At 45.6% G+C, this 11,703-nt stretch overlaps 1 protein-coding gene across 1 annotated transcript in view; it reads right to left on the reverse strand.

Moving 5' to 3' along the window:
• Window positions 1-8,073: 8,073 nt before the first annotated feature.
• LOC110538818 (ras-related protein Rab-26-like) overlaps window positions 8,074-11,703 on the reverse strand; it is a 120,692-nt gene continuing 117,062 nt past the window's right edge. The window contains exon 9 of the mRNA XM_036939137.1: window positions 8,074-8,543. Within this exon, the coding sequence (XP_036795032.1) occupies window positions 8,444-8,543 (100 nt within the window). The 3' untranslated portion in view covers window positions 8,074-8,443. The remainder of the gene's footprint in view (window positions 8,544-11,703) is intronic.

Below are 11,703 nucleotides of genomic sequence, written 5' to 3' on the forward strand. Positions count from 1 at the left end.
TGTATCTCCAGACTCAGCTTTGTGACTCCACCCTCTTAGTCACTTTATCTTTCCATGTCGTTGGACTCAGGAGGACATCTGAAATGGCTCCCTATTCCCTATAAAACACCTTTATAGGGCCCTGGTAGTAGTAGTACACTATAGGGAAGAGGGGGCCATTAATCCAAATCACCATTATTCACCAAGTACATTCACACATACCCAGAATGTGCCTTGGTGCTGCCAGCAGTAGACAATATACAAACAGAATACAGACACATAGACATCATACAGAATGAACAACATCGGAACAGTGACCATAAAACATCAAACTGTGGAGTATAGAGGCTGATTACAGTGGGAACAGAGGGGCTATATCTATATAAGCAGAGGGAGGGATCCTGCCGTGGATACTGTGTTGTACAGAGGTGTACATAGTGCAGATTAGTGGTTGAGGTCATTGATGAGAAGGTTCAGGAAATCTGGCCCAATGCAAAGTCATATGAATGTTTTCCCTTCACTGTCCTACAGTTGTCCTGAGAAAATAACTTGACCATTTACAAAAGAGATACAGCCTGTATATGTGTAATGTTGGCTCCTGGACTGAATGTACAAGTGTGATGTGGACCTTGTTTGTTAAATGACATGATATGCTAACCTGGTCCCAGATCTGTTAATGTGGTCTTGACAAGTCCTATGGCCATCCTCAAGTTGGCAAAACTGCACTAACAGATCTGGGACCAAGCTAATGTTATGCTGCTTTGATAGTTGATAGTGAATATTTTCCTTCTCTTTTGAGACTGGACTGAATAAAACATTTCAAGGCCAGTGGGAACTGACTGAATGTGATAGGGCCATTTTGTGTCTCTAGTGAATAAAACATTTCCAGGCCAGTGGGAACTGACTGAATGTGATAGGGCCATTTTGTGTCTCTAGTGAATAAGACATTTCAAGGCCAGTGGGAACTGACTGAATGTGATAGGGCCATTTTGTGTCTCTAGTGAATAAAACATTTCAAGGCCAGTGGGAACTGACTGAATGTGATAGGGCCATTTTGTGTCTCTAGTGAATAAAACATTTCAAGGCCAGTGGGAACTGACTGAATGTGATAGGGCCATGTTGTGTCTCTAGTGAATAAGACATTTCAAGGCCAGTGGGAACTGACTGAATGTGATAGGGCCATTTTGTGTCTCTAGTGAATAAAACATTTCAAGGCCAGTGGGAACTGACTGAATGTGATAGGGCCATTTTGTGTCTCTAGTGAATAAAACATTTCAAGGCCAGTGGGAACTAACTGATTGTGATAGGGACATTTTGTGTCTCTAGTGAATAAAACATTTCAAGGCCAGTGGGAACTGACTGAATGTGATGGGGCCATTTTGTGTCTCTAGTGAATAAAACATTTCAAGGCCAGTGGGAACTGACTGAATGTGATAGGGCCATTTTGTGTCTCTAGTGAATAAAACATTTCAAGGCCAGTGGGAACTGACTGAATGTGATAGGGACATTTTGTGTCTCTAGTGAATAAAACATTTCAAGGCCAGTGGGAACTGACTGAATGTGATAGGGCCATTTTGTGTCTCTAGTGAATAAAACATTTCCAGGCCAGTGGGAACTGACTGAATGTGATAGGGCCATTTTGTGTCTCTAGTGAATAAGACATTTCAAGGCCAGTGGGAACTGACTGAATGTGATAGGGCCATTTTGTGTCTCTAGTGAATAAAACATTTCAAGGCCAGTGGGAACTGACTGAATGTGATAGGGCCATTTTGTGTCTCTAGTGAATAAAACATTTCAAGGCCAGTGGGAACTGACTGAATGTGATAGGGCCATGTTGTGTCTCTAGTGAATAAGACATTTCAAGGCCAGTGGGAACTGACTGAATGTGATAGGGCCATTTTGTGTCTCTAGTGAATAAAACATTTCAAGGCCAGTGGGAACTGACTGAATGTGATAGGGCCATTTTGTGTCTCTAGTGAATAAAACATTTCAAGGCCAGTGGGAACTAACTGATTGTGATAGGGACATTTTGTGTCTCTAGTGAATAAAACATTTCAAGGCCAGTGGGAACTGACTGAATGTGATGGGGCCATTTTGTGTCTCTAGTGAATAAAACATTTCAAGGCCAGTGGGAACTGACTGAATGTGATAGGGCCATTTTGTGTCTCTAGTGAATAAAACATTTCAAGGCCAGTGGGAACTGACTGAATGTGATGGGGCCATTTTGTGTCTCTAGTGAATAAAACATTTCAAGGCCAGTGGGAACTGACTGAATGTGATAGGGCCATTTTGTGTCTCTAGTGAATAAAACATTTCAAGGCCAGTGGGAACTGACTGAATGTGATAGGGCCATTTTGTGTCTCTAGTGAATAAAACATTTCAAGGCCAGTGGGAACTGACTGAATGGGATAGGGCCATTTTGTGTCTCTAGTGAATAAAACATTTCAAGGCCAGTGGGAACTGACTGAATGGGATAGGGCCATTTTGTGTCTCTAGTGAATAAAACATTTCAAGGCCAGTGGGAACTGACTGAATGGGATAGGGCCATTTTGTGTCTCTAGTGAATAAGACATTTCAAGGCCAGTGGGAACTGACTGAATGGGATAGGGCCATTTTGTGTCTCTAGTGAATAAAACATTTCAAGGCCAGTGGGAACTGACTGAATGGGATAGGGCCATTTTGTGTCTCTAGTGAATAAAACATTTCAAGGCCAGTGGGAACTGACTGAATGGGATAGGGCCATTTTGTGTCTCTAGTGAATAATACATTTCCAGGCCAGTGGGAACTGACTGAATGGGATAGGGCCATTTTGTGTCTCTAGTGAATAATAACTGCTCTGTTTTGGAAACTACTAGATAGACAGACATTGATTCTGTGGATGTATTTCCTTGTTCATTTCTTTGTATTGGTGCAGATGTATATTCATGTATTTATCGCTTTGTGTTGTGAAGCTTAACATTGTGACAAGCACTGCAGGTACAGGAACCATTTGTTGTATTTTATAGCTGTAAATGACTACATTTGAAAGGGAGAATTGTGAATTACTTGAAAAGGTTTCTCCAGTGAAAAAAATACTATTTAATATGTCAGTTGATGTTACTTCAAATTCTTCATAAATTGCTCATCTAAAAGAAAACATGATGAATTTCTAAAGTATTCTAATATGTAATTTTGGTGTCCTGCCTACAGGTTCTTTCCATGTATTATGTAACTTATCTTTACCAGCAGGGGGAGACAAAGTCAAAACGTTGAACACACTCTTGTTCAGATTTTTACATGGGGTGAATCTCAATTCAATTTGCTCGACTCCTCGCGTCCTCTCTGCTGCCCTCTCCTGGTTGAAAACGTGGACACAAATGTGCTTTGTATTAAATTAGACCTGCCTTCACTCGTGCACCATCATTTAGAGAGGAATTCCAAAATATGTGTAAAGTGTTAAAAATAAATGTAGCCAGACATTTTATAGACAACAGATTTAGTAGCATATAGTTCTTAAACGTGAGCATGCGTTTCTCTTCCGAGAAGAAAACAACTGATTTTGTGGCGGATTTCAAAACGCTTAAGGCTATTGAGGAGGACACTACTCCGTTCGCCTATTAACAAATTGACACTCGTCTACATATGGCGACCACTTTTCGTTTTATGGGTCACGAAAGAGAAAAGTACTTAGGAGACGAGAAGAGGACAGACTTTTCACCAATTGAGAAACTGCCATGACTTCCAATGTGTTCTTTTTAAGTGACAAAAAGAGATTGAGACACATTGGATTAGATCAAGAGTCCCAACAATGACTAGTATTTTGTTGTAATCTTTATTGTATTGAACTTTAATTTGAGAAGAAAGTCAATGGACACTGAAAAGTAGTAAAACATCTCATGAAGATATAACAACACATTGTCTGAACATCTCATTTCAAGTTATGTAAATACTGTACATTTAATATTCTGTTTCCTATGGATGTTGATGGTAATACACTGAAAGTACATGAAGGATCTTTGTGAAATATTGATTATTAACAGAGAACTGATAAAAGATGAGAATCAAACAACATGACATCTTCATTTGTGGTTAAGGAAGAAAATAAAAATAATGTCATGTAAATACAAACATCCTTGAAGATTTTTAAAAGATATGACCCTGATTAAACGTCTAAAGATGTCAGACACTTTATATACACAACATTCACCATATATATACAGTATATTACAAAAAATAGACAGCAAAAGAGTATTGATGATTCAAACAACATGGAAACAATAGCCTGGTCATAAAGATATTGCAAAATATTATTGGTTTCCCTTTATTCATTATTGTATATTTCGTTCCAAATGACTGTACAACACTTTAGACAAAATCCACAAAAAAATATTTTATTTGCTTCATTTGAGTTCTCTCTAGGTTCAACGCTTCATTATCAAGCTAGGTCTACACTTACCACAACTAGGTCTACACTTACCACAACTAGGTCTACACCTACCACAACTAGGTCTACACCTACCACAACTAGGTCTACACCTACCACAACTAGGTCTACACTTACCACAACTAGGTCTACACTTACCACAACTTCAAGAGATCTACGGAAGCCTCGACTAAACATTTACTGGCAGGAAAAGACAACTTAAATCAATTCAACATTTTGTACATCGTAATTAGTACTTTTCCACCAGAAAAATAGATGTATGCATTAACCATAATCTATCTCTAAAACTGTACTTACTTTAGATGTATTGGACTTCAGAGTGATTTTGAAATTGCCACTGAATTCAAATCTGCCTTTATTTTGATTTGACAGGTAAGACACTACACTTTAACTTCTAACATTTTCCATCAATGTCTTGACTTTAACGTTGAATATACATTTCACTACATTCGGTTATGGGTGATCTTTAGCAAAATGCTTGTTATAAATGAATACCACTGTATTAGAATGCTGGTGAGTTGAAGTTGGCTGAAAAGGAACATATGACTTACTGATGCAGAATCTTAAATTTGATCACTCTTTGTCGCTGAGAGGAAAAGCAAATGTGTGATGTATTCAAGATTTAAAAAGGCTTCTAAAGATTGTAATTTCCACTTTAAAATGTCAGACTTGATTTGCCTTAACGAAAATGTATCAACCCCTACAAAAATGTCCATTCATTTTAATCCACATAATAATTCACTTTTCCAGTTGCTGCTGGATTATTTTCCTGTGGTCAAGAACTGGCTCAAATTAAGATCCTACAACTGTACTGTGAGACTGAGCCAGCCTGACAACTGACAATGACCTGACTATACACATTCGACTACATACAATATATACATTCATCCAGACACTGTACATGGATACATTAATACGATGAGCTCTGCGGGACTTTCTCTTTTTTCCTTTTCTTATTATGAACACGTTGGATCAGGCAGGAGAACTGACAGTGGAGTTTAACCGAGTAAGACAGTGATGGAGGTTCATTCAGTGATAGGGGATATAAGTGGTGTGTCCCAATAAACATATTTTTCCTGAAGTGTGCACTTGTACACTACTTACCACAAATCTAAAAGCATTGGATTGGTGGAGGTATGGGCTAGTTTCCATCATGCTTTTTATACCAATCATACTAACCCTTTCAGATCAGTGAAGGGAAGTAAACAAGTGCACACTTTGGGAGAAAGGAGTGATAATTGGGACATAAGCCAGGAGTCATACAGTGATAGGAAGCAAAATAATCAACAAAAAGTAATTTAAAAAGAAATGGGCTAAAACAGTAGCTAGATCAGCTAGTTTGAGTGGTTCTAGATCAGCTAGTTTGAGTGGTTCTAGATCAGCTAGTTTGAGTGGTTCTAGATCAGCTAGTTTGAGTGGTTATAGATCAGCTAGTTTGAGTGGTTATAGATCAGCTAGTTTGAGTGGCTCTAGATCAGCTAGTTTGAGTGGTTCTAGATCAGCTAGTTTGAGTGGTTCTAGATCAGCTAGTTTGAGTGGTTCTAGATCAGCTAGTTTGAGTGGTTCTAGATCAGCTAGTTTGAGTGGTTCTAGATCAGCTAGTTTGAGTGGTTCTAGATCAGCTAGTTTGAGTGGTTCTAGATCAGCTAGTTTGAGTGGTTCTAGATCAGCTAGTTTGAGTGAGCTAGACGGGCAGCTGCAGTCATGAGAGGTTCTGGAAGCGCATAGCTAGGTGGTCAATGATAAGAGGTTGTCAGTCAGTGATAAGGTTGAAGGGTCATAGGGTAATGCGGAGTGGTCCAGGAAAATATACACTATCTGGCTCGAAGCACCATGAAAATGACCAGTTAGGCCGAATTTGAAGTTCGCACAGGGATTAGGAGGATTAAATACATGGAGGAATACAGTCAGTCATTCTATGGGTAATAGAGGGTACAGACATTCAAAGGGTTAACAGGGTCAGACAGTCATAGGGTTAACATGGTCAGACAGTAATAGGGTTAACATGGTCAGACAGTCATGGTCAGACAGTCATAGTGGGTCAGACAGTCATAGGGTTAACATGGTCAGACAGTCATGGGGTTAACATGGTCAGACAGTCATGTTCAGACAGTCATAGTGGGTCAGACAGTCATAGGGTTAACAGGGTCAGACAGTCATGGTCAGACAGTCATAGGGTTAACATGGTCAGACAGTCATGGGGTTAACATGGTCAGACAGTCATGGGGTTAACATGGTCAGACAGTCATAGGGTTAACAGGGTCAGACAGTCATGGTCAGACAGTCATAGGGTAACATGGTCAGACAGTCATGGGGTTAACATGGTCAGACAGTCATAGGGTTAACATGGTCAGACAGTCATGGGGTAACATGGTCAGACAGTCATAGGGTTAACATGGTCAGACAGTCATAGGGTTAACATGGTCAGACAGTCATAGGGTTAACATGGTCAGACAGTCATGGGGTAACATGGTCAGACAGTCATAGTGGATCAGACAGTCATAGGGTTAGACAGTCATAGGGTTAACAGGGTCAGCCAGTCATAGGGTTAACATGGTCAGACAGTCATAGGGTTAACATGGTCAGACAGTCATAGGGTTAACATGGTCAGACAGTCATGGGGTTAACAGGGTCAGACAGTCATGGGGTTAACATGGTCAGACAGTCATGGGGTTAACATGGTCAGACAGTCATAGGGTTAACAGTGTCAGACAGTCATGGGGTTAACAGTGTCTGACAGTCATAAGGTTAACATGGTCAGACAGTCATAAGGTTAACATGGTCAGACTAGGTTAACATGGTCCGACAGTCATAGGGTTAACATGGTCAGACAGTCATACGGTTAACATGGTCAGACAGTCATAGGGTTAACATGGTCAGACAGTCATAGGGTTAACATGGTCAGACAGTCATAGGGTTAACATGGTCAGACAGTCATAGGGTTAACATGGTCAGACAGTCATAGGGTTAACATGGTCAGACAGTCATAGGGTTAACAGTGTCAGACAGTCATGGGGTTAACAGGGTCAGACAGTCATGGGGTTAACATGGTCAGACAGTCATGGGGTTAACATGGTCAGACAGTCATAGGGTTAACAGTGTCAGACAGTCATGGGGTTAACAGTGTCTGACAGTCATAAGGTTAACATGGTCAGACAGTCATAAGGTTAACATGGTCAGACAGTCATACGGTTAACATGGTCAGACAGTCATAAGGTTAACATGGTCAGACAGTCATAGGGTTAACATGGTCAGACTAGGTTAACATGGTCAGACAGTAATAGGGTTAACAGTGTCAGACAGTCATAGGGTTAACTGTGTCAGACAGCACTGATGGGGTAAGAGTCATGGCTGGATATAGAAGTACATTCACAGATGCAGAAGGAGGTGGAGCAGTGGGTCCCAGAAAACAGGAGGAGAGAAGAGAGAAAGGAGAGGAAAAGGGAAAGGTGAGGAGAGGAGAGATGGGAGAGAATTGAAGAGAGGAGAGAAGAGAGAAAGGAGAGGAAAAGAGAAAGGTGAGGAGAGATGGGAGAGAGGTGAAGAGAGGAGAAGCGAGAAAGGAGAGGAAAAGAGGGAGGTGAGGAGAGGAGAGATGGGAGAGAGGTGAAGAGAAGAGAGAAAGGAGAGGAAAAGAGGGAGGTGAGGAGAGGAGAGATGGGAGAGAGGTGAAGAGAGGAGAGAAGAGAGAAAGGAGAGGAAAAGAGAAAGCTGAGGAGAGGAGAGATGGGAGAGAGGTGAAGAGAGGAGAGAAGAGAGAAAGGAGAGGAAAAGAGGGAGGTGAGGAGAGAGACGCCTCACAGATAACCTTAGAATATGGACATAATGGATTATTTCAGAGAGCATAGAGGACAAAGGAAAGACAAACTGGGTGGTTAGTGACGTAGGTATATCTCACACACGATTGGCTCTCTATCTCACAGGCTGAGGCCACAGGTAGTCATATAACATCACCTTGTATGAGTGTAACACATCTGATGTGGAGAAGGACATGAGCTAGCAAGCGCACATGTACGCACACACACACACACACCCAGTGTTCTAACATGCACATCCAGCACTCTTCATCTCCTTGTTGACGTAGTCCTGAAGCTTAAACTTGGGCTCGTTGGGCTCCTTCATAGACCTGTGCTTCAGCTCTCTGAGAGAGAAAGGAAGATATCAGAAGGGAGGAGGAAAAGAGACAAAGAGATGGAATGGAGTGAGAAGTCGAGTAGGAGGAAGTGGAACAGTGTAAATGAATAGAGAGAGAGAGAGCCAGGGTCTAAGGGCTGAAGGCTAGAGGCCAGGGTCTAGGGACTGAAAGCTAGAGACCCGGGTCTAGGGACTGAAGGCTAGAGGCCAGGGTCTAGGGAGTGAAGGCTAGAGGACAGGGTCTAGGGAGTGAAGGCTAGAGGCCAGGGTCTAGGGACTGAAGGCTAGAGGCCAGGGTCTAGGGACTGAAGGCTAGAGGCCAGGGTCTAGGGACTGAAGACTAGAGGCCAGGGTCTAGGGACTGAAGGCTAGAGGCCAGGGTCTAGGGACTGAAGGCTAGAGGCCAGGGACTGAAGGCTAGAGGCCAGGGTCTAGGGACTGAAGGCTAGAGCCAGGGTCTAGGGACTGAAGGCTAGAGGCCAGGGTCTAGGGACTGAAGGCTAGAGGCCAGGGTCTACGGACTGAAGGCTAGAGGTCATGGTGTAGGGGCTGAAGGCTAGAGGCCAGGGACTGAAAGCCAGAAGCCAGGGTCTAGGGGCTGAAGTCTAGAGGCTAGGGTGTAGTGGCTTAAGGCTAGAGAGGAGGGACTGAAGGCCAGAAAACAGGGACTGAAGGCTAGAGTCCAGGGTCTAGGGACTGAAGGCTAGAGGCCAGGGTCTAGGGACTGAAGGCTAGAGGCCAGGGTCTAGGGACTGAAGGCTAGAGGACAGGGTCTAGGGAGTGAAGGCTAGAGGCCAGGGTCTAGGGAGTGAAGGCTAGAGGCCAGGGTCTAGGGACTGAAGGCTAGAGGCCAGGGTCTAGGGACTGAAGGCTAGAGGCCAGGGTCTAGGGCCTGAAGGCTAGAGGCCAGGGTCTAGGGACTGAAGGCTAGAGGCCAGGGTCTAGGGACTGAAGGCTAGAGGCCAGGGACTGAAGGCTAGAGGCCAGGGTCTAGGGACTGAAGGCTAGAGCCAGGGTCTAGGGACTGAAGGCTAGAGGCCAGGGTCTAGGGACTGAAGGCTAGAGGCCAGGGTCTAGGGACTGAAGGCGAGAGGTCATGGTGTAGGGGCTGAAGGCTAGAGGCCAGGGACTGAAAGCCAGAAGCCAGGGTCTAGTGGCTGAAGGCTAGAGGCTAGGGTGTAGTGGCTTAAGGCTAGAGAGGAGGGACTGAAGGCCAGAAAACAGGGACTGAAGGCTAGAGTCCAGGGTCTAGGGACTGAAGGCTAGAGGCCAGGGTCTAGGGACTGAAGGCTAGAGGCCAGGGTCAAGGGACTGAAGGCTAGAGGCCAGGGTCTAGGGACTGAAGACTAGAGGCCAGGGTCTAGGGACTGAAGGCTAGAGGCCAGGGTCTAGGGACTGAAGGCTAGAGGGCAGGGACTGAAGGCTAGAGGCCAGGGTCTAGGGACTGAAGGCTAAATCCAGGGTCTAGGGACTGAAGGCTAGAGGCCAGGGTCTAGGGACTGAAGGCTAGAGGTCATGGTGTAAGGGCTGAAGGCTAGAGGCCAGGGACTGAAGGCCAGAAGCCAGGGTCTAGGGGCTGAAGGCTAGAGGCTAGGGTGTAGTGGCTTAAGGCTAGAGAGGAGGGACTGAAGGCCAGAAGCCAGGGACTGAAGGCTAGAGTCCAGGGTCTAGGGACTGAAGGCTAGAGGCAAGGGACTAGGGACTGAAGGCTAGAGGCCAGGGTCTAGGGACTGAAGACTAGAGGCCAGGGTCTAGGGACTGAAGGCTAGAGGCCAGGGTCTAGGGACTGAAGGCTAGAGGGCAGGGACTGAAGGCTAGAGGCCAGGGTCTAGGGACTGAAGGCTAAATCCAGGGTCTAGGGACTGAAGGCTAGAGGCCAGGGTCTAGGGACTGAAGGCTAGAGGTCATGGTGTAAGGGCTGAAGGCTAGAGGCCAGGGACTGAAGTCCAGAAGCCAGGGTCTAGGGGCTGAAGGCTAGAGGCTAGGGTGTAGTGGCTTAAGGCTAGAGAGGAGGGACTGAAGGCCAGAAGCCAGGGACTGAAGGCTAGAGTCCAGGGTCTAGGGACTGAAGGCTAGAGGCAAGGGACTAGGGACTGAAGGCTAGAGGCCAGGGTCTAGGGACTGAAGGCTAGAGGCCAGGGTATAGGGACTGAAGGCTAGAGGCCAGGGTCTATGGACTGAAGGCTAGAGGCCAGGGTCTAGGGACTGAAGGCTAGAGGCCAGGGTCTAGGGACTGAAGACTAGAGGCCAGGGTCTAGGGACTGAAGGCTAGAGGCCAGGGTCTAGGGACTGAAGGCTAGAGACCAGGGTCTACGGACTGAAGGCTAGAGGTCATGGTGTAGGGGCTGAAGGCTAGAGGCCAGGGACTGAAGGCCAGAAGCCAGGGTCTAGGGGCTGAAGGCTAGAGGCTAGGGTCTAGTGGCTTAAGGCTAGAGAGGAGGGACTGAAGGCCAGAAGCCAGGGACTGAAGGCTAGAGTCCAGGGTCTAGGGACTGAAGGCTAGAGGCCAGGGTCTAGGGACTGAAGGCTAGAGGCCAGGGTCTAGTGACTTAAGGCTAGAGAGGAGGGACTGAAAGCCAGAAGCCAGGGACTGAAGGCTAGAGGCCAGGGTCTAGGGACTGAAGGCTAGAGGCCAGGGTCTAGGGACTGAAGGCTAGAGGCCAGGGTCTAGGGACTGAAGGCTAGAGGCCAGGGTCTACGGACTGAGGGCTAGAGGTCATGGTGTAGGGGCTGAAGGCTAGAGGCCAGGGACTGAAGGCCAGAAGCCAGGGTCTAGGGGCTGAAGGCTAGAGGCTAGGGTCTAGTGGCTTAAGGCTAGGGACAAGGGGCTAAATGCCAGGGACAAAGGGGCTAAACACTAGAGGCTAAAGGCTAGAGGCCAGGGACAAGGGGCTAAAGGCTAGAGGCCAGGGACAAGGGGCTAAAGGCTAGAGGCCAGGGGGCTAAAGTCTAGAGGACAGGAACAAGGGGATACAGGCTAGAGCCAGGGATAAGGGGCTAAAGGCTAGAGGCCAGGGACAAGGGGCTAAAGGCTAGAGGCCAGGGACAAGACTAGAGGCCAGGGACAAGGAGCTAAAGACTAGAGGCCAGGGACAAGGCTAGAGGCCAGGGACAAGGGGCTAAAGGCTAGAAGCCAGGGGGCTAAAGTCTAGAGGCCAGGGACAAGG

Source organism: Oncorhynchus mykiss, chromosome 12, assembly GCF_013265735.2.
Source record: "Oncorhynchus mykiss isolate Arlee chromosome 12, USDA_OmykA_1.1, whole genome shotgun sequence".
Lineage (NCBI taxonomy): Eukaryota > Metazoa > Chordata > Actinopteri > Salmoniformes > Salmonidae > Oncorhynchus > Oncorhynchus mykiss.